This window comes from Haematobia irritans, chromosome 1 (genome assembly GCF_050003625.1).
Source record: "Haematobia irritans isolate KBUSLIRL chromosome 1, ASM5000362v1, whole genome shotgun sequence".
In the NCBI taxonomy this organism is placed as follows: Eukaryota; Metazoa; Arthropoda; class Insecta; order Diptera; family Muscidae; genus Haematobia; species Haematobia irritans.
This window is the reverse complement of record NC_134397.1, coordinates 87177132-87202130: the sequence shown is the minus strand read 5'-3', so window position 1 is coordinate 87202130 and position 24999 is coordinate 87177132. Positions and strand designations below refer to the sequence as shown.

At 36.3% G+C, this 24999-nt stretch overlaps 2 protein-coding genes across 4 annotated transcripts in view; one reads left to right on the top strand and one right to left on the bottom strand.

Annotated features, from left to right (window-relative positions):
• Positions 1-24999, top strand: part of 5PtaseI (inositol polyphosphate-5-phosphatase A) — a 307223-nt gene that overhangs the window by 267622 nt on the left and 14602 nt on the right. Inside the window, exon 9 of one of the 3 annotated variants that reach the window (XM_075291072.1) lies at positions 7120-7592. The exons of 1 other annotated variant lie outside the window; for it this stretch is intronic. In XM_075291072.1, the coding sequence (XP_075147187.1) occupies positions 7120-7391 (272 nt within the window). In that variant the 3' untranslated portion in view covers positions 7392-7592. Of the gene's footprint in view, positions 1-7119; positions 7593-24999 lie in introns of those variants that run through there. One more of the 3 variants, XM_075291075.1, reaches the window with a different exon arrangement.
• Alg-2 (Apoptosis-linked gene-2) overlaps positions 20575-24999 on the bottom strand; it is a 79412-nt gene continuing 74987 nt past the window's right edge. The window contains exon 3 of the mRNA XM_075291081.1: positions 20575-20783. Within this exon, the coding sequence (XP_075147196.1) occupies positions 20682-20783 (102 nt within the window). The 3' untranslated portion in view covers positions 20575-20681. The remainder of the gene's footprint in view (positions 20784-24999) is intronic.

Below are 24999 nucleotides of genomic sequence, written 5' to 3'. Positions count from 1 at the left end.
GTGAGGAGACGCTGGAGGTACTATTGGACACACATCTTCCTGGAAATCAGGTTGAACCAGGTTCTGGCGGTGCCACAGTGGCTCAGCGGTCGTTTCCTATCGAGGAAATTGTATCGGAATCTAGAATAAGATGGGCGTTAAATAGCTTTGAACCATTTAAATCGCCTGGACCTGATGGAATTACTCCGGCGGAGTTATAAGCAGTGACTGACAAAATTATCCCTTGGTTGTCGACGATATATAAAGGATGTATCAACTTATGATATATCCCAGGAAAGTGGAGGGAATCAAAAGTCGTTTTCATACCTAAAGCGGGAAAAGCCTCTCACTCGAATGCGAAGGATTTCCGACCAATCAGCTTATCATCATTCCTACTTAACCCTCTAATGCCCAAGACCGCCTTTAAGCGGGCTTCATTTAATAAGGAAGCTTTTAGTAAAACACACCTTAAGACAACAAAAATGGGCAAAATAGAAAGAAAACATATTTGAAACTATTCACGAGGCTTTGCAGCATATGCTGAATTTTGCCGTATAATTTTTTCTTGCTTAGTTCTCTTGCTTTTGTGTCGTTAACATTGAAAACTTAATCAGCTGGCAAAATAATTGGGGCATTAGATTGTTAAGACTCTGGAGAGGATGATAGATATTTATCTTAGAACTAGAGTCGATTCAAGTTTGCTCTCGAAACGACAACATGCATACTCGAAGGACAGGTCTACTGAGACCGCATTACATGAACTAGTCAGCTTTATTGAAAGCTCACTATCTGTCAAAGAATACACACTCGTGGCATTTCTAGACATCGAAGGGGCGTTCAATAACGTCCATCCGAGCTCGATATTAAATGGACTGACAACTCTAAATGTTGATCCAGGTATACTTAGGCTGTTAGACGAACTTCTAAGGAAGAGACGCATTTCAGCCACACTAGGACAAGCAATACAAAGGTATGTGAACAGAGGCACTCCTCAAGGAGGAGTTCTATCACCTCTTCTTTGGAATGTTGCTATATACGACCTTCTGGTTTCCCTAGAAAAAGAAAGGATACAAGTGGTGGCATACGCAGATGATGTGGCGCTAGCAGTCAGGGGAAAATTCCCATCAACAGTTAGAGATATTATACAGAGAGCCCTCCGGATGACTGAGAAATGGGCGAAAGATAATGGTCTTGGGGTAAATCCTGCAAAGACAGAACTAGTCATGTACTGCAAAGATCGCAAAACTCCCACGGTTAGGTCCATTTCCTTAGGGGGTATTCAAATTCCCTTTAAGGAGTGTGCAAAATACCTTGGCGTTATTGGGGACAGGAAGCTGAACTTTAAGCTTAATATTGAAGAAAGGGCGAGGAAAGCAACGTTAGCTTTATACTCGTGCAAAAAGGCAATAGGGAAAAAGTGGGGGCTAAAACCAAAAATTGTACATTGGCTATACACGGCAGTGGTTAGACCTATAATGCTATATGGCGTTGTAGTCTGGTGGCCGGCACTTCACCAGCCGACAAGTTTAGACAAAGTTCAGCGTATGGCGTGCTTGTGCATCTCAGGTGCATTCAGCAAGACAGGAACAAACTCCCTTAATGTCATACTGCTTCTATTGCCTTTAGACATTTTGGCCAAACAGTCAGATGCAACAACGGCTGTGCGGTTGCGCGAGCTATCGCTGTGGTCGGAAAAAAGTTACGGTCACAGTTCCGTCCTCAAAATAATGCCAGATGTGCGTTATTTTGAGGCGAGTCCACTTTTCGACAAAAAGTTTGAGACTCTAATTCCCAACAGTGAGGCGTGGTGTACACGGACCCCGGTGAATAAAAGATATATAGATTTCTACACTGATGGCTCCAAATTGGATGGCCAAGTGGGTTTCGGAGTACATTCTAAAGATCTGGAACTTCGAATAGCGAAAAGATTACCTGATCACTGTAGTGTTTTTCAGGCTGAAATATTAGCAATAAGAGAAGTGGTGAATTGGCTGAGAAGTAATGCTCCAAGCAATATTGGCATTAATATATACTCAGACAGTCAACCTGCAATAAAATTGGACTCTGTGTTCCTCAACTCGAAAACGGCCATCGACTGCCACAAATCTCTCAATGAGATGGCTGAGCAGCACAATATTCACCTAATATGGGTGCCTGGCCATAGGAACATACCGGGGAACTGCGAAGCAGATGAGCTAGCAAGGCTAGGAACTACCTTACATATTCCAGGGGAACTAGAATCTGTTGGTATGCCTCTGGCTACCTGCAAGCTCTTACTGCGTGAGAAGACTGTCATGATGGCAAATGTTCGATGGGAGAATTGTAAGGGTTGTAACGGCAAATATGGCCCCATTTAAACTTAAACGGCACACTAGATATGCTAGTGTTCTCGAGACGCCAGATATCACTCCTGATATCTGCTATAACGGGTCGCTGCCTGATAGGCGATTTTGCAAAAATTATTGGTGTATAATGACTATTGTATGAGCTGTCATGATGCGGAGGAAAAGGAATCAATAAAACACCTGTGAGTGTCCTGCATTTTGTGTAAGGCGTAAGCAAATTTTAGGGGCATATAGCTTCATATTACTGGCGGACCTGGAAAACGTTAACTTAAAGGGTGATACGGTCAAAATTTGGTCAATATAAACATCTTATTTCATGCAGGTAAATGAGTCTTGGTATTCTTAAAAATTAATTTGGAAATAGTTTACATCAATATTTGCTGTGACCACCTTTTTGGTCTAGAACGGACTTTAGTCCTTTTGGCATCGAGATTTTCTGTGGTTTTTGGCCCAATTTTCTGTCATTCCCCCAACAGCGTCTTCTTTAGGCTCTAAGGTACATTTCTTTATTCATATTTCCTTCAATGAATACTAAGTTGCCGACCCCCGCTGCTGACATGCAAGCCCAAACCACCATGTTTCACAGTTGGTCGTAAATTCACATTTTGTAGTTTAGTGTTTGGCTTCCGCCATACATAAGACATGTCATCTGAGCCAAAAATTTTGACTCGTCTGCGAAAATTTCAGATTTCCAGAACTCTGAACTTTTAAAAATATACTCTTTATCGAAGCTGAGTTGGTACTTCTCGACCATTTAAATCATGGTTGTGAAGTACCCGGTGAATTCTTTGTGCACTGCAAGCCTTCCCTAAATGATTTTCAACATCAACAGCAAGTTTAGGAGTAGAAGTTTTGGGATTTACCGTGACTTTGCGGACAATATAATAGAGCTGCAAAACTATCGATAGTCGCTCCATTCGATAGTTTCTTTATGTGAAAACTGAAGTGTTTTCCTTGGGGTATGAAATTTTGTTTTAGCTGTCAACTCCGCAATTTTGAAACGAGTTCGATGATTTTTTTGGGTAGAACTTGTAAAGCTGTACAAAAAAGTACGCGTGCGTGTGCAATTATCTTTTACCTTTCGCAAGATATGGGCCCCACAAATTTTGACAAAGTGAGGTCAGTATTTTGAACCTAGAACTTCTGTTTTTGAATAATTTCATCTTAATTGCACTCCCTACCAAATTCTACTAATCATAGAAGAAAAAAATGTGTACCCATGTGCTTTAGATTAAAAGTTGTAAAGTCCACAAATTACAATTTCAACCAAAAATCGAATTTTGACCACTTTTTGGAAAAAGGCACATACATTCTTTCTGTCATAACATTTTTTTTAAAGATTTTTCTCAACCTTTTTTTGCTTGTTTCTTATAGACCACCAAATAAGGATAGGTTTTATCGGCCATTTTGGTCAAGTAGTATATGAGTTATTCTCCTCCCAAAATCGGCAATTTTTCAAAAAGAAAAAATTTTGTTTTCAAAAATTCTCATTCGGCAAAGTACCGATTGCTAAGCCGATCTGTTTTCCAGAAAGCCCCATGTGCCCACTAAACAACTGTAAAAGGCTTCAACAGCCTACTAGTAAACAGCAGACAAATATGCAATTTACAAAAAAATACGTTTTTCAATATATGTCCCCACTTTGGGGATTTTTGATACCAATTTTGGGAATGGTAAAGGGTGATACGGTCAAAATTTGGTCAATATAAACTTGACGTATTTCTTTCATTTTGCATTTAAAAAACCTGAACACCCCTCATTTTGAAGGTGTGTGTGTATTCTACTCCTATTGATTTTGATTTTGGAATTCACTCTTCAGTTGTCAAAATGCCGTGCAAGCAAGAAGAGCAGCGTATCAAAATTTTGCTCGCGCATCGCGAAAATCCGAGCTACTCGTACACAAAGCTGGCAAAATCGCTAAAAGTTGCCAAATCAACCGTTACAAATGTAATTAAAGTGTTCGGGGAACGTTTGTCGACAGCCAGGAAGTCTGGATCGGGGGGAAATCGAAAACCGGAACCGCTGAGACGACAAAGAGAGTTGCCGGTAGTTTCAAGCGAAACCCTAACCTCTCTCTCTCCGAGATGCCGTAAATAAGCTGGGTGTATCGTCTACAACCGTGCATCGAGCCAAAAAACAAGCCGGACTATCGACTTACAAGAAGGTAGTGACTCCAAATCGCGATGATAAACAAAATACGACGGCCAAAGCGCGATCCCGGAGGCTGTCCACGACGATGCTGACGAAGTTTGACTGCGTGGTAATGGACGACGAAACCTACGTCAAAGCCGACTACAAGCAGCTTCCGGGACAGGAGTTTTATACGGCAAAAGGAAGGGGTAGGTAGCAGATATTTTCAAGCACATAAAACTGTCAAAGTTCGCAAAGAAATATCTGGTTTGGCAAGCCATCTGTACCTGTGGCTTGAAAAGCAGCATTTTCATAGCTTCCGGGACTGTCAACCAAGAAATTTACGTGAAAAAGTTTTTGAATAAACGTCTGCTGCCTTTCCTGAAGAAACACGGTTGTTCCGTACTGTTTTGGCCGGATTTGGCATCTTGCCATTACGGTAAAAAGGCTATGGAGTGGTACGCCGCCAACAACGTGCAGGTGGTTCCCAAGGACAAGAACCCTCCCAACACGCCAGAGCTCCGCCCAATAGAGAAATACTGGGCTATTGTTAAGCGGAACCTAAAGAAGACCAAAAAACTGCTAAGGACGAGCAGCAGTTCAAGGCAAACTGGCTTTCTGCGGCGAAGAAGGTGGACAAGGTGGCTGTACAAAATCTGATGGCAGGTGTCAAGCGTGAGGCCCGGCAATTCGGATTTGGAAAAGCGAAAGCCTAACTGAATATTTTTCCTGAATTTTATACTAATTGAACTTGAAAAAGAAATTTAATTTGATTTTTTAAATAAACGATTTCACCGATTTACACGCGTTTTCCCTTGACTAAATTTTGACCGTATCACCCTTTATATTCAGCAATATTTCTCGAAACAATTATCCCTGCAAAAATCGATAAAAATCATTTTGATATCACAATTAGTTCAAAAGTTATTAAGGTTTCAATTCATATTTTTAATTCCCAAAAAATCGGAATTTTTGAAAAAAATTGGTCCGTGCCCCAAAAACTTGAAAGTTTCGTATTTTTTGTTCTCTTCACTAACTCGGGTAAAATAATGCATTTCTGCAAATGTACGTTTATATGGGGGCTATACCTAAATCTGAACCGATTTAAATCAAACTGGGCACACTTTACGATACTATCAAATATACTTCTTGTGCAAAATTCCTCATCAGGATCAATAAAATTAAGATAGAGATTTCGCGGTATATTCATAAAGCTATTCACGTACAAACAAATAACACTTTAAAAATCCAAATTATAACGGATACATTAACGTACAAAATGTTTTCTTAATTCAAAAAAAAAAAAAAACTTTAAACCAAAGATGCTAAATCCTCAAAATAAGTATTAGCCTATATTTGAAGCGCTTTTATCTTAAATTTAAAGATTCCATATTTTAGTGATTTAAGGACGATTTCTTTAAATAAAAACGTGTTTCTTTACTTTAAGGAAAAAAGATATACGACTTTAACCGAGGGACGCAAATTTTCAAAATTTGTGTCCTAAATTTAATAAAAAAAATGTTGAAGCTAAGATTATAAACTTAATCTTAATTAAAATTTAATTATTTTAAAGAAATTTGTCCTTAGTAATTTGTAAATTTCGCATCCTAAAATTTAGGTTGCGTAATCTTTTATATTACGTAAATATTTTTTTCATTGTACCAACATATATTTTAGTACACGTGTTCAACTCGTCACCGCCACACTTAATCTTGTATACCGTGTTTAACTTAGATTTCGTCCTACTATAATATTCATTGACTGTGTGATGTGTCCTTTCAGCTAACTGGTACTTTTCTTTGTCGAATATATTTAAATTTTTCAGCCTTTCCGTGAAGCCTGGTTTGTATGTGACTGAAATATACTTTTTCGGGTCCTCCAATCGAGTTAATTTGTCCTCTTCTACATATTTAACCCTCTAATGCCCAAATTTGTTTGTAAGCGGATTAAATATTCAATGTTAACGACACAAAAGCAAGAAAACTAATCAAGAAAAAATTATACGGTAACAGGTTCAACTAATTTTTTTTTTATTATATTTTATTTTTTTTTTATTTTTGTTGTATTAAAGTGTGTTTTATTAAAAACTTCCCTATTTAATGAAGCCTGCCTAAAGGCGGGATTGGGCATTAGAGGATTAATTAATTGTTGTATAGTGCGTGGAAACTCATTTTTAAGTAAAATGTATTTTATGCGTTTGATGTTTTTCCCGTAGAAATCCTTATCACTTATATTTAAAACTCTTCGAATGAAATTCGTCGCTGTATGATTCTTATTAATAATGTGATTGATATTATTTTCGTGATTGAAGAAATTTATATTTATAATTGATAACGTTGACAATTGCAAAACCTTTTCATTGATTTTTTTTTGTTTTAAGTAATTAATTGAATCAATCAATATTTAAAGAGATTTTTTACAACTTAAATTGTGGGTTAATGTTAAACAATTTAATAAATTATGTGGGCACATCGACTTGTGTTCTGACTTCATGTAATAAGTAAAAATGAACATATTAATAATCGGATATCTATTTACGTACATGTTGTTTGCGGTAGTTTATCGTCTTATTTGTTTTATGTCTGACTGTTATATGGATTTATTATTACTAACAATTTGGCATTTTTCAGTATATCAAGAAGTATCAATATCTATTATTTTTCAGGTCAAGAAAACTACTCAAGCCAAGCACCGTCTGATGAGCTCCAATTGATAATCGATGAAAATGTGGGAAATGATATTGTATGGAGGGAGCAATATCAAACAGATGTCCCACCAGTGTCATGCAAATCTCGTTACGTGAACATAGAGTCATTAACGACTTGTGATGGTTTTAGTGACTTGTCTAAAGCTGCTTCCAACTTGAATGCCGAAAATGAGGAACTGCAAGATAGTTTGAACCTATCTTTATCAATTTTGAAAGAAACAACAGTATGAACAGCAACGTCTAATCTACAACAAACATTGAATCTGAGAAGTACAGTATAATTATTTTAAAATGATTAAAATATTAAGTGTTTCAAAGTGGCACCTATATTTGAAATAGTATGTCTGTTTTAAATATGAATGTTAAAATATATCACACATCTAAGTTTGAAAGAAATGTGAATAAAGAATATTCAAAATTATAAAAGTTTACTTTGGTGAAATTATTATTATATTGTAGATTGTTTTACTGAACGAAATGAAATATATCCAAAAAAAAGGTAGAAGATAAAAAAGCGGCTGGTACACGGAGGAAAAGTGTGTTTTTTATATGTTTGGATACAAAAATAATATGTTTGGGAAAAAATGTTTGCACTCGATATGTTTATGTTTGCACTCGATATGGTAATATGTTACCAAACACGACATTTTTTGAAAAGTTACACTAAAAATAGAAATAACACTTGCTGCGGAAAAAAGAATTTAAAACATACATTTTCTGTTTTCATCAAAATTTAACTTAACCCTCTAATGGCCCAATTTTTAGCCAGCTGATTAAATATTCAATATTAACGATACAAAATCAAGAAAACAAAGCAAGAAAAACTTATACGGTAAAACTCAGTATATGCTGCAAAGCCTCGTGAACAGTTTTAACTAAGTTTTCTGTTTATTTTACTAATCATTCTTGTCTTAAGATATGTTGTACTAGAAGCTTCCTGATTTAACGAAGCCTAAAGGCGGAATTGGGCATTAGAGGGTTAATACCCAGTTTTTTAACCCACTCGAATTAGAAATTGTTATTTGCAGTAACATATTGGATAACACCACTACTTTTTGTTTAATTGTTTAATTAGCACAGAAAACTATTATTTTTCATTTCGAAGATAATACACTACAATATGCATTATTCCCCTATTTTTATACCCTCGACCATAGGATGGGGAGTATATTAACTTTGTCATTCCGTTTGTAACACATCGAAATATTGCTCTAAGACCCCATAAAGTATATATATTCTGGGTCGTGGTGAAATTCTGAGTCGATCTAAGCATGTCCGTCCGTCCGTCTGTTGAAATCACGCTAACTTCTGAACGAAAAATATGTTTTTCATATGTTCCGATGTAAACAAAGTGTGTTTCGGGCACAATTTTAAAACACAATATATTTAAGTGCAAACATGTAATGTTCCTAAACTAACACTAAATGTTTGGGACATCTATGTTAATATGTTGGAATATATTATGTTTGGGGCATAAATGTTTCATAAAAATCATATGTGTGAATGCAAACATATATAAATTTACACATTTCGACTAAACATACATATGTTGTGATATTTTATCCAAAGCGACAGAGAGAGTATAGAGAAAGAAATAGAGATGGAAACCGGGAGAGTTGACGATAGCTATCAACATAACACAGCGAAAGAATCAAAAGAGAATAATTTCTGTGAAACCGCTGGTATGTTGTTTCGGAAAACTGTTTTATGATAAGGCCAAAAATTTGAATGAAATCGAAGTTTCATAATAAAAATTTAATATAGTATAAATATAAATGTGCAAATTAAAAAAAAAGGGTCGTGGGATTGAACCCACGACCCTTTGCATGCAAGGCAGACATGCTAACCACTGCTCCACGTGGCAAACAAATGTATGTTTCTGTTAAATAATGTTATGTTTGCATGGGCTCGTGGGCGCTGCAAACTATGCTATATAAATGTAACTTATAACGATAATTATCTGCTGGTGACCATAACAGCTACGTAGCCCAGTGGATAGTGTGTTGGCTTACAAACTGTATGGTACTCGGTTCGATTCTCCGTGCAGGCGAAAGGTAAAATTTAAAAAATTTATAAAAGTGAATAATTTCTTCAACATTATTTGTATTACAGAAAAAGGTGCCAAGAACTAAAATATTTCGTGGAAGTGAAAATTACGGCTATGTTAGGCTGAGAACAATCGTCTTTGGGAAAAATTCTTCCAAGCATATAATATTTTTGGGCTCAAAATGCTTCCAAACATATAATATGTTCACATAAAACAAACATATTAATGTTTCGGCAGTATCCAATAATATATGTGCTTCCTGCAAAATATGTTTGGAACATATGTTAAATAAGCGATTTTTTTTGAGGGTGTAGTAGTTGTTTTTGATGTAGGTCGGATGGTATTGCAAATGGGTCATATCGGTCCACTTTTACGTATAGCCCCCATATAAACGGACCCCCAGATTTGGCTTGCGGAGCCTATAAGAGTAGCATATTTCATCCGATCTGGCTGAAATTTGTTACATGGTGTAAGTATATGGTCTCTAACAACCATGCAAAAATTGGTCCATATCGGTCCATAAAGGAGCCACCGTGGTGCAATGGTTAGCATGCCCGCCTTGCATACACAAGGTCGTGGGTTCGACTCCTGCTTCCTAACCTAACCTATCGGTCCATAATTATATATAGCCCCCATATAAACCGATCCCCAGATTTGACCTCCGGAGCCTCTTCAAGGAGCAAAATTTATCCGATTCGATTGAAATTTGGAACGTGGTGTTAGTAAAGGGTGGTTAAAATTTCAAGGGCCGATGTTGATTTTGAATAAAACACAAACTATTTAGGAAATTATTGTAATTTTATTTTATTATAATATATTGGTAAAGGGTGATTCTTTTGAGGTTAGGATTTTCATGCATTAGTATTTGACAGATCACGTGGGATTTCAGACATGGTGTCAAAGAGAAAGATGCTCAGTATGCTTTGACATTTCATCATGAATAGACTTACTAACGAGCCACAACGTCGAATTTTCAGTGAATGGGCCCTAGAAAAGTTGGCAGAAAATCCGCTTTTTTATCGACAAATTTTGTTCAGCGATGAGGCTCATTTCTGGTTGAATGGCTACGTAAATAAGCAAAATTGCCGCATTTGGAGTGAAGAGCAACCAGAAGCCGTTCAAGAACTGCCCATGCATCCCGAAAAATGCACTGTTTGGTGTGGTTTGTACGCTGGTGGAATCATTGGACCGTATTTTTTCAAAGATGCTGTTGGACGCAACGTTACGGTGAATGGCGATCGCTATCGTTCGATGCTAACAAACTTTTTGTTGCCAAAAATGGAAGAACTGAACTTGGTTGACATGTGGTTTCAACAAGATGGCGCTACATGCCACACAGCTCGCGATTCTATGGCCATTTTGAGGGAAAACTTCGGAGAACAATTCATCTCAAGAAATGGACCGGTAAGTTGGCCACCAAGATCATGCGATTTGACGCCTTTAGACTATTTTTTGTGGGGCTACGTCAAGTCTAAAGTCTACAGAAATAAGCCAGCAACTATTCCAGCTTTGAAAGACAACATTTCCGAAGAAATTCGGGCTATTCCGGCCGAAATGCTCGAAAAAGTTGCCCAAAATTGGACTTTCCGAATGGGCCACCTAAGACGCAGCCGCGGTCAACATTTAAATGAAATTATCTTCAAAAAGTAAATGTCATGGACCAATCTAACGTTTCAAATAAAGAACCGATGAGATTTTGCAAATTTTATGCGTTTTTTTAAAAAAAAAGTTATCAAGCTCTTAACAAATCACCCTTTATTACTCAATTATGTATGTATGTCGACCATAGGATGGGGAGTATATTAACTTTGTCATTCCGTTTGTAACACATCGAAATATTGCTCTAAGACCCCATAAAGTATATATATTCTGGGTCGTGGTGAAATTCTGAGTCGATATAAGCATGTCCGTCCGTCCGTCTGTTGAAACCACGCTAACTTCCGAACGAAACAAGCTATCGACTTGAAACTTGGCACAAGTAGTTGTTATTGATGTAACTAGGTCGGATGGTATTGCAAATGGGCCATATCGGACCACTTTTAACATACGTATAGCCCCCATATAAACCGATGCTCAGAGAAGCAAATTTCATCCGATCCGGTTGAAATTTGGTACATTGCGCTAGTATATGGCTGCTAGCAACCATATATATAGCCGATTGTCAAAATTTTATTACTATAGAAAATTTTGTCAAAATTTTATTAGTATAGAAAATTTTGTCATAATTTTTTTAGTATAGAAAATTTTGTCAAAATGTTATTACTATAGAAAATTATGTCAAAATTTTATTAGTATAGACAATTTTGTCAAAATTTTATTACTATAGAGAATTTTGTCAAAATTTTATTTCTATAGAAAATTTTGTCAAAATTTTATTTCTATGGAAAATTTTTTCAAAATTTTATTTCTATAGAAAATTTTCTCAAACTGAAGTATTTACTCGTACGTATTTAATCGGCCTTTTTTTGTTTAGTATATACCCCGTATGGACTAACTTACAATTGAGAAGACGGTGTTAAGACGTTGCCATCGGCAAGTGTTACCGCAACCCAAGTAATTCGACCGTGGATAACAGTCTTTAGTACAAATTTCTATGCAATCCATGGTGGAGGGTACATAAGATTCGGCCTGGCCGAACTTACGGCCGTATAAGAACAGCAAGATTTGGAAGAGCGGTAGGAGGATGTTTAATAGGAATTAAAGAAAGTCTGCGCGGACAAGGTATTATATGTACACACCAACTAATATCTGAAATAGCTGTTATTAAAGTTATCACAAAAGAAAAACTGTTCAATCTTATTCCATTATAAAGGGTGATTCTTTTGAGGTTAGGATTTTCATGCATTAGTATTTGACAGATCACGTGGGATTTCAGACATGGTGTCAAAGAGAAAGATGCTCAGTATGCTTTGACATTTCATCATGAATAGACTTACTAACGAGCCACAACGTCGAATTTTCAGTGAATGGGCCCTAGAAAAGTTGGCAGAAAATCCGCTTTTTTATCGACAAATTTTGTTCAGCGATGAGGCTCATTTCTGGTTGAATGGCTACGTAAATAAGCAAAATTGCCGCATTTGGAGTGAAGAGCAACCAGAAGCCGTTCAAGAACTGCCCATGCATCCCGAAAAATGCACTGTTTGGTGTGGTTTGTACGCTGGTGGAATCATTGGACCGTATTTTTTCAAAGATGCTGTTGGACGCAACGTTACGGTGAATGGCGATCGCTATCGTTCGATGCTAACAAACTTTTTGTTGCCAAAAATGGAAGAACTGAACTTGGTTGACATGTGGTTTCAACAAGATGGCGCTACATGCCACACAGCTCGCGATTCTATGGCCATTTTGAGGGAAAACTTCGGAGAACAATTCATCTCAAGAAATGGACCGGTAAGTTGGCCACCAAGATCATGCGATTTGACGCCTTTAGACTATTTTTTGTGGGGCTACGTCAAGTCTAAAGTCTACAGAAATAAGCCAGCAACTATTCCAGCTTTGGAAGACAACATTTCCAAAGAAATTCGGGCTATTCCGGCCGAAATGCTCGAAAAAGTTGCCCAAAATTGGACTTTCCGAATGGACCACCTAAGACGCAGCCGCGGTCAACATTTAAATGAAATTATCTTCAAAAAGTAAATGTCATGGACCAATCTAACGTTTCAAATAAAGAACCGATGAGATTTTGCAAATTTTATGCGTTTTTTTTTAAAAAAAAGTTATCAAGCTCTTAACAAATCACCCTTTATATGAGAGGAGCAAGTTGGCACAAAGAGTTCGAGAATCTCAACTGTCTTTTTGAAGAAAATGAGTTAGTTAATCCCGTAGTAATGGGAGATTTGAATATACGAATTGGGGAAATGCAGAAAAATATCGATGAAATATTTCAAAAAAAGTTTACTGCGGGTTTGGATGTTAGAAAATCGAAAGATAAAGAAATTAACAGCAGAGGCAAGGATTTTATGACATTTTGCTATGACTATGGATTGGTAATAGCGAATGGAATGACTGAAGGTGATAATTTCGGCGAATTTACATTTATTAGCACGGTTGGAATGTCTGTCAATGACATATGTTCAATTGCACAGGACTTTTTATCACATGTAACCAGTTTCCAAGTAGATTCTCAAGCTTGGTCTGACCATATGCCCATAATTTTATCGCTCACGATTGAAACATCTCCAAACAATACTGACTCAAATATACTATTGCCCAAACTCAAATGGAACAAAAATAAACGTGATGAATATCAGATCAGTTTGAAAAATTTAATTGGTGCAATTAGTCTAGAAACCCCATTTGGATGTAGCGATCTTACTAAGTTTATTAAATATACTCAAAAATATCCTCGCAAAAATGGCTTTACATTTGAAAAATCCGAAAAATGGTTCGACATGAATTGCTACAATGCTAGAAAGGCATCCTTCGAAACCCTAAGGAAATTTAGACATGAACCGACTTTAGAGAATAAAGAGAGATATTTGAAGTTTAATAGACGTTACAAAGAAATATGTTCACTGGCCAAGTCTGATTATTACCGGGAATTAGAAGAGAAAATAGACCATGTAAGAGACTCCAAGGACTGGTGGAAAATAGCTAAAGAGATTCGAAATGAAGAATCCTTCAATTAGCGCTCCAATGGAAGAACTCAAAACATATTTCGAACAATTATTGAATCGCCCTCAAATAAGTAATGACATACAATATGCCCCAATGCACTACTTTGATGAAGATTTGGATAGGGAAATAACCATAATGGATGTGAAGAGAGCCCTCGCAAAGGTGAAGCTTAATAAGGCACCAGGCGAAGACCGCATACCCTATGAATTTTATAAGTTTGCTCCAGATGAGTTTCTTCGAGAAGTTGCCAAAACCTTTAATGATTTGTTTGAAAGAGGCGAAATTGACTCCTCATTCAGCAAAAGCATTATTTTTCCAATTTTCAAAAAGGGAGATAAAACATTACCTCAGAATTATCGTGGCATCTCATTCATGAACTGTCTACCAAAAGTTATGATGGGAATTCTTACAGAACGTCTTTCGAACTGGGTTGAAAAACACAACAAATTAAGTGAATACCAATCGGGATTCAGGAAAAATTATTCTACAACTGATAACGTCTTCAATTTGTCGTCAATTATACATTTGAATTGGAACAGAAACAGAAAAACATATGCGTTTTTTGTTGATTTCAAAGCTGCGTTTGACAGTGTCTCAAGGAAATCTTTAATATACAAGCTCAATCGAATTGGCACATCAACAAAGTTCATACGATTCATAAAAAAAGTGTATGGAAACACACAATTTGCAGTATGGACGGGAAAGGAATTATCTACCGATTTCAATACTACCACCGGGGTGAAACAGGGTTGTTTGATGTCGCCGATACTATTTGCCTTATATCTAGATGATTTGCATGAATTTATTGGTGGTGGGACGAATTTGAATGGGCTAAATATACGAGTATTACTCTATGCTGATGATATCGTAATATTAGCAAATGAGAGGGATGTGATGCAGCAAATGATAAATAAATTAGAGAGATAGTGCGAAATTTGGAATATGGAAGTAAATTTATTAAAATCAAAAATCATGGTATTCAGAAAAGGTGGAAGATTAGCAGCAAACGAAAAATGGTATTATAAAGGAAGTGAGGTTTCTATCACATCACAATATACTTACCTAGGCATGATTCTGACTCCACAACTAAGTTTCAAAACACATATACATGAACGTAATAATGCCGCCAAGAATAGTATCAATACTACCTGGACAAACTTTTTAAATAAAGAAAACATATCAACCAGCACTAAATTGAAGCTATTTCAGGCGGTAAGCAGAGCAATTCAAATGTACGGATCTGCAGTATGGGGCTTTTCAAATTTTGATGAGGTAGATAAACTGTTATTGTATTTTTTAAAGAAAATTTTAAGGTTACCTAGTTGCACGCCATCCTATTCTCTAATGCTGGAGACGGGAGTCCAACACAATCATGTCAATGCTCTCCAATCGCATCTAAAATATATTTTCCGCGCCTTGTTTGAATATGGAACTGAACGATTACCACACAAATTAGCTAGACAAGTATTGGGATACCAAATTTTTTGGACAAAGGAAATCAACACTCTGATGATTGAAAACAATTTAATACAAATGAGTACACATTCCACAGTTTCAGAATGGAACGAGAGTATCAATCTCCTTTTACATTCCCTTAACACAAGACACATCACAACTGCAATGGAAAAGGCTACACAATCTGAAAGATTTTACAAAAATTTAAACCCCAGCATTGGATATACGTATCTTACAGATAATTTAACTCAAAGCGAGAAAATGTGGATATTTAAGGCGAGGACTGATACAATTGAGCTAAACGGTAGAACATTCCGAGTTGGTATCAATACAAATTGCTCCATGTGCCATATGAATGAAACTGAAAATATACAGCATTTTCTATGCCGATGTCCCGCATTAAGAGAATTCAGGCAAATGTTTTTTCAAACTATCACATTTCAAGAAAACTTTCTTATTAACATTCTAAATGGATTAGTCGTAAACTGGAAGAAACTAGCAATGTTCATTAAAATTTGTATAGAATACAGAGCACAACTATTAGCTGAATTTAACCTATGAAAAAAAAACAAAATCTAAGCATTCCATAATTAATTTAAAGACTGACGACCTAAGGTCAACGTCACATTAATTTTTTTATTCTTATATTTAAACATTAAATACATATATTGTACAAAATATTTTGTTACAAAAAGATTTTATGAAATGTTGAATGTTGAAATAAAGAATACTACTACTACTACTACTTGTTATTATTAACGACGTCTTTGCATCTAACCTGGAAATGACGTACAAAATCTAGAAGTGATTGGAAAAATAATATGCTTTCGTTCAGATATCAGAAATAGGCTATGAATTAATTTCTTAAAAACACATTAAACGTAGGTAATTTACAAGCCACTTTTCCAGTTACCACTGTTTAGTTCTTGTTTACTTTTACCTCCGGGAATTTTTAACACTCTCGTTTGGCCGTAGACTGAGGTCCGTGTGCTGAGATTTGTGTTGTTCACATTGTATGATTTTCAAGAGAAGTATAGTTCAGTGGTTTCCCGTTTTCTTCTGAAGGGTTTATAGTTTTCCTTCTGTATTTCAGTCGCCCACTGGGGCTGTTTGCAGCCGCCCAATGAGGGAACAGACGCTGCTACCTTTTAGTCCACGAGATTTCCCTCTTACCACCCGAGATTTCCCTATCACCCACCTGAGGACGTGCGCTGTAGGGGTTACAGGCACCCTCGTAAGGGAGGAATAATCGGTTTAATTAAAAATATTTTAACAAAACAAGTAAATGATGATCTTTATATGGGTCGTATATTAAAAAGGGCAACTTGTTTACAAATATTATTGCATAGTCAAAAACTACTATCAAAAATTGTTTTTTATAATATTTGATGTTTTTTAGAGGTACAATATGTTTCAACTATTTTGGGTTTACTTCAGCGGTAATTAGACCGGAGTTAGTTTATAATTTTATTACACCCTGCGTCACACTGTGGAACAGGGTATTATAAGTTAGTGCATATGTTTGAACATAAAAACAGAAATTAAATTAAAAATTAAAATTTGTTTATTTGAGTTAAAAAGAAAACAAAAACGAAAAAAATAAATTGTATAAAAAAATTAAATTAAAGTAATAAATTAATGAATGAATTAATATATAAAAAAGAAAAGAATATATAACATAAATAGAAAAATAAAGATAAATTACAATAAAAAAAATAAATAAAACTGGTTTTAATTTACTATAGTTATTGTTCATTTGAATAAACGTTTTAATTGCATTGTGTTGCTTGTCAGTTGAATGTCGTGGTGTAATATATTCCAGTGGCGTACTGCATTTATGTATAAATGCCAATCTGAAACATGACTTTGATACCGAATTGGAACAATAATGTTTCCCCTATTAGACCTAGCAAACCGTATCCTATCATATATATAAAATGGTTCGTGTGAATTAATTATCCGATGGAGAAACAACATAAGCCTAAAATCAAGCAATCCGTCAAGATCCATCCCATATAAAAGCCTACGGAATTGGGATACGTGGTCAAATCGCCCCAATCCATAAACGTACCTAATTATGTTATTGAATGACAGCTAGCAAAAAGTTCACAGCCATACAATATAACTGGCATCACATAACTTTTTGCCAAAAGTACCCTTATAGGTAAAGGCGTCAACATCTGTGTGGACCAAAGATTCCTGAGTCTGGTATAAATCTGGCCACTAATATAGTTAACGTGATCAGTCCAACTAAATGAGCTGTTCAGCATGATGCCAAGATTCTTAGCCGACGTTACAATACTTATTCGTTGATCATTTATCTTAATTTTGGGATCAATGTTAACCGTTATACTACGCCTGAGTATCATCAGCAATTTGCACTTACCAGGGTTAAGACATAGTCCGTTCGCCTTTGCCCAATTGTTGACAATATCAAGATCATCAATACATTCGTAAAAGAGTCCCGCTTCGATATATCTACACGTCATCAGCATACATATGTATCGTGCTGATAAACCTTGTCAGATCGTTTATATAAATAGAAAAAAAGAATATGGCTAAGTGTGGATCCCTGTGAAACTCCTTTTCGTAAACGTACAGGCTCAGATATCCCTGTGTATACAGACTGCGTCCTTTCACTCAGATAGGAATGTAAAAGTCTAACAGAGCTAAAAGAAAAATTAAAAAAGTTGCGTAACTTGCAGCACAGCATTGAGTGATCGACAGTGTCAAATGTGTTCGAATGATCCAATAGTACAAGAAATCTAACCTTACCAAGATCAGTTTATATTCTAAGATCCTCTCAGACATCAGCTAGCGCACTAATACAACTATAACCAGGACGAACCCCCGATTGACTTGAGGAAAGAAGTGATTTACCTTTCAAGAAGTCGGATATCTGTACATGTACTATCTTTTCAAATACCTTCGAAAGAAGTGGAAGTAGTGATATGGGACTATATTCAGAGTTGTTCTTTGGGATGGGGAGGACTTTAGCATGTCTCCAAGGTTTCGGGAAGGAACTAGTAGTCAAAATTGTATTAAAAATAAAAGTGACAGATGGTAATAATAGGGGAAGTATAATCTTAACAAACTTAGGATCTATGCCATCATATCCAATTGAGTTCGACTTAACCTTTGCAAAGGCGAGTAACACATCAGACTGAGTAACACATCGAAACTCAAAGCTACCCCCCGCTATCAAAGCATCGCAAAGCGTTAGCACCCGTGTAAAAATCAGTGTCCACTGTAGCCAATGGCAGATCCGTAAAAATCTCACTTAATGAATTGACATCCAAGTGGTAATCCCTCCCTCTAGTTCTGCCAATATCATGTATTGTCCTCCACTTCTCCCTAGTTTTCAAAGCCGTGTTAAAATGATTCGAGTAATATTCTATCTTAGCACTCCTAATCAACAAATTCACGTGTCTACTTGCCGCTCGAAACTCGTCCCTTAACGTCTCTGTTTTAATAAAGAAGGTCCCGTCCAAGAATAGCTTCCCTAATTGCAGTACTAAACCAAGGTCTTCATCTTGTCGTGGTTCTCCTGGTTCTCACCGGAATACATAAATCGTATAAATTCCTTATATTGTCCTGCAAAAATGACACTTGATCGTCTACTCTTTCTAATTGATATATGTTACTCCAGTCGATTTGATCGAATTGACTATGTAGAAAATCGTAATTCAACCTGCTGTAATCCCTATATGAAGTTATATGTTCACTATGCCGCATTGGTACATTGTACGTAAGGAAAATTACATCATGTTTGGAAAAAGAGGCGGCCGAAAGCTGTTCATATAGGAGAACATCTGATATATCATGGACAAAAAACAAATCCAGTAAAGTGCTACTTGTTGATGTGTCGGTACAGTATCATTGGTAGGAAATAATCCCAAGCAAGACATTTCATTAACTAAGCTCCTCTCTAGTAAGACGTTTGAGTTAAAGTCGCCCGTGATGATGACATTATTATACAAAGTAGTCAGTGCTCCTAAATCAGTAAAAGAGTCTAACAGGGATTTATCATTCCGAGGCCTATAAACACACCCAACAAAAACTTTTCATCTCAACAGGATTGCCGAAATTTGACTTAGAGCAAAAACAAGACTTAAAGCTACTTCCGACATAAATAGCAATTCCCCCGCCTCTTCTCAACCTATCATTACGGTGCATATCATATCCATTAACACTAACTAAACTGTCTGGTGTTGAATCGGAAAACCACGTTTCAGAAATGCAAATCACATCCACATTTGAGTCCTCAAAAATAAGGCAACGTCTCCATATATATGTTCCTCTAATTTGAGCAAATGTGGCCCAAATGCCACAATTTGCCTTGTAATCGCAACGCAAAAAGCTTGTAAAAATGAATAAAATTTTCCTATACCTCTAATATCTGTCGATCTATAAATCGTTAAGATTCTTTTGCAAAATTTAATAAAAATGGCTTTAGATCTCAACATTTCCCATATTTTTTACGAACATTGTGCTCAGCCCAAAATTCTAAATATTTTCTAAATATATGCACATATATGGGAAAAATAAACCTTTATTTTCCCATATCGAAAATGTGGATCTACAAAATGATGCAGGGCATAATATAGTCGACTTTAGACTTTCCTTCCTTTTTCGGATCATCACAAATTTTCAACAAACTAATGGCTTTTCAGCTGTATGTCTGCTGTTCCAAATAACAGATTGTTTTCTGCTTAACCAAAAAACTGCTAAAACAGCATACAGTGTTTGCTATTAATAGCAGCCTTTTTCTATGAGTGTACATTATGTAAATAAAAATTGACCCTCTAATGCCCCAATTTTTTTGCTATCTGATTAAATTTTCAATGTTAACGACACAAAAGCAAGAGAACTAAGCAAGAAAAATGTATACCGTAAAACTCAGCATATGCTGCAAAGCCTCTTGAATAGTTTCAAATAAGTTTTGTTTTTATTTAGCCCATTTTTGTTGTCTTAATGTGTGTTTTACTAAAAGCTTCCTTATTAAATGAAGCCCGCCTAAAGGCAGGCTTGGGCATTAGAGGTTTAAAATATTGACCACAAGAGCAAATTACGATTTCATTTCTAGTACTAACTAAGTACGCAAAACGAAAATTGCACCTTGAATGTATTCTTAATGTTCTATTGGTTCTTTGATTCGAAAATTCACTAAATTAAAAACATAATCTGTGGATTAGAGTAGAGCTTAGTAAGATCTTATTGTATAGCAAATGATGATGATTGCAAAGACAAAACATACCTGTTTCTTTGAATGCTAGTCATTTAAAACATAGTAGTTTGCTTTATTTTATTTGTATTCATAAAATAGTGTATTTAATATTGACCTATTACATTATATTTTTAGGTTTGGCACCAGTGGTATGGTATATTTTTCGAACATCAATTATATTTTTAAAGCAAAGACCATGCTAAGAAATTGTTCGTAGTGTATTGTTATAACTCCATCCATATCTGTATCGTGTTGACGGAATGCAGATGTTAAGGTCTAAAAAAGAGAAAAAAATATATATATTATATCTGAAAGTAACTAATAACACGTTTGGTACGGTACAGTTAAATATGTCAAATGAAGAATTTTTATATTGTTAATTACTGGCTCAATAAAAACACGAATTAATTCAATTTATTATTAATGAATAATAGAAATTTAGGGTCACTTAAAATTATATGGTTTAAAGTAAATAAAATGTGTAATGTGAGAGAGAGCTTTAGACCTCCTGGCTGAGTTGGTTAATTGCTACGACGTCGTTTTCGCTGTACTGGTTCGCAGGTTTACGTTTCTTGTTTAAAGTTCGTCTATTTTCTTGGTTGGTTCTCCCAATTAGCATTTCGAATGGTGGAAATTGCGTCTCTGACCAAAAAAAAATTGTAAAACTATCAATCACTGCAAAAATATGGTTATATTGATTACTAAACGATTAAAGAGGTCCAAAAAATTCTACATGGTAAGTATGAAGTTGAGTGTAGGTCGTCCTCTTGCTTGCCTCGTTTCCGATTTGAAATTATGCAAGGTATACAGTTCGATATGAGTTTCTCGATTATCTCTTCTAATTGCGGGATGTAATATTCATTAGAAATCAATTCCTTGGGTTTTCTTACTGAAAAGTGTCCTCTCTCGTGAGCATTCGCATTCCTTTCGGTAAACCAAACAATTCGCAATCGTTCACTAATTTGTATAAAATATCTCCTTTCATGAAAATGTTTTTGATGTCAGATTTATTCTTTAGATTTTCTCGAATGGTGTTGATTTCCTCGTCTTGCATTTGTAAGCGAAAGATCGCGTTCCTAGATTATCATAACTGGTTGCCTGCTTAAAGCATCGACATGTTTCATTTGTGTTCCGGGACGGTGTTATACAATATAGTCGCACTCTTGTAGGAATAATACCCAACGTACAACTCTGTTACACAAATTTTGTTTTTATAATGTTTTTTTTTTTACGCGTTGCAATCTGTAACAGTTTTAAATTTCAATCCGGTAAAGTTTTTATGATTGCTAAGACTTCTAGTTCATAAAAGCGCAGCTCGATTCCCGTCTATTGAACCATCAGTATGAACTACTGTTTCGTTCAAAAATTTCAAAACTGGTACATCGCATAGAATTTGTATAAGTCTGTTAAATGCAGTTATCTGTTGAGATTCAAATCTAAACGGAGCGTCATTTTTTTTCAAATCGGTCAGTGGTTTGCTATGAGCCCGAAGTCTGGAATGAATTTCCTAAAGTATCCGGCAAATCCCAGAAATCTTTCTACTTCCTTCAAATCTTGTGGTTGCGGATATTTCGCCATAGCCTTTATCTTTTCTGGAGTACCCAGCAAAACAAATTGGAAGTTGTTCCAAAGACACAACTTTAAAAGCACTTCCAAAAATTTCCTCCCAAAGATGTTCTTTATTTAAACTACTCAGGAAGTTATTTTAATTCAAGCGAAAAGCTTTTTTCATCTTTTTAATGAAAATGTAGAGGAGGTATTGCACAGTGAGTCCGCGTGCACTATATTGTAAATTCTGACATATTAATTATATTTTTGATAAAAATCGACATTTCTGGGATGCTTTCGAACATAACAACCATTTGCATTTATAGTACTTTTCAAAATCTTTCGTTTAACACCAAAATATATTGCGCAGGTATTGTGGAAAATGCTGAATTTTAATAAAAAAAAATTATCTCCCCAAATTGTAGTTAACCCATTAGGTGCGTAGGCAAAAACTAGCTGGTTTGTGTCTCGGCTAGTTAAATTTATATCTATACAAAATTTTATTTCTATAGAAAATTTTGTCAACATTTTATTTCCATAGAAGATTTTGTAAAAAAGTTTATATCAATAGAAAATTTATGAAGAAGTACCTTCTTGCAAAATCTACCAAAATCAAAAATTCTACCAATCTACAAAACAGTAAAAAATTTACCTTTTATTGTAGAATTCTACCATCTGTGGCAACAGCTCAGGGACCAGCTCTAAGCATTATTGCTAAAGACACCATGTGAATATTTCGTCTCCTTCTGGGCTTTTCAAATATATACACTAAAAAACACATTTCACGTTTTGGAATGTGGTATAGACATTATTCCTCTCAAAAATGTTGAGATCCTGTAATAAAAACTAAAATATCCTTATTTTCCAGTATGTTCATTTCTTCAATGTCCGCTATTTATAATTTTTAGAGTTGAGTTGATATCTGAGAAACGTTCACATTTAGGGCAGAATAACTCTATATACGAGGGCGGTTCGGAAACTTCTTAGCCTATCAATGAAAGAGAATAGTTGGTTTTTCAAAAATATTTTTATTTTTCAATATAATCTCCTGAAACTTCAATACACTTAGTCCAACGCTTTTCTAGCAATTCTATCCCTTGATTAAAATAGTTTTTCTCAAGGTGTTTATTCTTCATGATTTTTTTTTATTTGTTTTGACAAAATAAAATAAATCTCCAATAGAATAAAATTAAAATCTGCTGCTCTTTTCATTCTTTCTATATTGCAGCCAATCCAAAGGTGGTAATTCATATGTCAGGTATTGAATGGCACGCGCAAGAACATTTCGCTTGCGTATGCTATTCAAGCTACCAGCCAAATAATATGAAACTCAACACCAGTCATTGGCTTCATATGGAAAAAGAATTTAACTGCAGCATAAGCAATTCCGGCAAATAATTCGACTATGTTATTTTTCTTTTACTTTTTGTTGTTATTACTACTTACTTGTATTTAGTATATAAGGCTGAATAAATTTAATAAAGATGATCACTACGATTAAACCTCTTGGTGTTTCAATTGGCGTGATTATATTCTTTCTTGGTGTACCACCGAGTAAAGAATTTTAAACTCCCCTTAACAGAAAGTTCTGGTGCACTACCAGGACTGTCATTAAACCATTTATTCTGGTGTACCACCAGAATATCCGCTGAGCAAACGCGCTCAAGCACTAACATTTTGGCGACCGTGACAGGACACTTGTTCCTCCATCCACTCATCAGGACCCTTCGTGCCTGCAACCACTAATCAGGACCCTTTGTGCCTGCAACCGTTCATCAGGACCCTTTGTGCCTGCAACCACTCATCAGGACCCTTTGTGCCTGCAACCACTCATCAGGACCCTTTGTGCCTGCAACCACCGATCAGGACCATTTGTGCCTGCAACCACTCATCAGGGCCCTTTGTGCCTGCTACCACTCATCAGGACCCTCTGTGCCTGCAACCACCGATCAGGACCCTTTGTGCCTGCAACCACCGATCAGGACCCTTTGTGCCTGCAACCACTGATCAGGACCCTTTGTGCCTGTAACCACCGATCAGGACCCTTTGTGCCTGCAACCACTCATCAGGACCCTTTGTGCCTGCTACCACTCATCAGGACCCTTTGTGCCTACAATACCCATTGTGTCTATAATTAATCAACAGGACCTTTGCTCCTATAATCTATACCAGTCAACTTTCGTCACTGTTACTAATCAACGATGGAAACTCAGATTGAGCTCCTGCGACAGCTGAAGGACATCGGCGAAGGCATCGCCAACTTCATCAGAAATATTAAGAAAGATCCAAAAATCCGAAAAACCACCGCATATTACCAAGACCGACTGGCTAGGCTCAATGCCGCCTGGAAAGAATTCGAAGAAGCGGACAACCAGCTACGATGTTCAGAGGGTATCGATCCGTCCAGCGAATACTTCGTTTCCGGTTATTATGACAAAATCAAAAGCATGGTCTTGGAATGTATAAAACTATTGGAACATGAGCTCATCGAGAAAGTCCCAGACGCAAAGAACCCTCCAAACGTACAATCCTTACATAAGGAGAACGAACAGGTGGGTGCCACTAGCGGTCACGACGGTCTTATTAGCCGTTCGTTGGCCAAAATGGAAGCCCTGAGTCGGCAACTAGAAGGTTTGCAAGTTAGTGGCCAGGAGAGAACCTACTATGAGGTGAAAATGGCCACAATAAACCGTCTATGGCAACAGATAGAGTGCCTCAACGACGATGTTCTAGACAAGTACTCAGACCCAGAGCTACTCGGGTACGATACTGCAAAATACATCTGGCTCGAGAAAGAGGCCCAGGCAGCAGTTATCCAACTCTCTAGTGCCAGCAAGGATTCAACCTTCTCCAACCCGGAAGTTGTGGCCCGACCAACTGCTTTACCACTGCCTGCAGTCACTATCTTCAAATTCGATGGTGACTATATGAAATGGATATCATT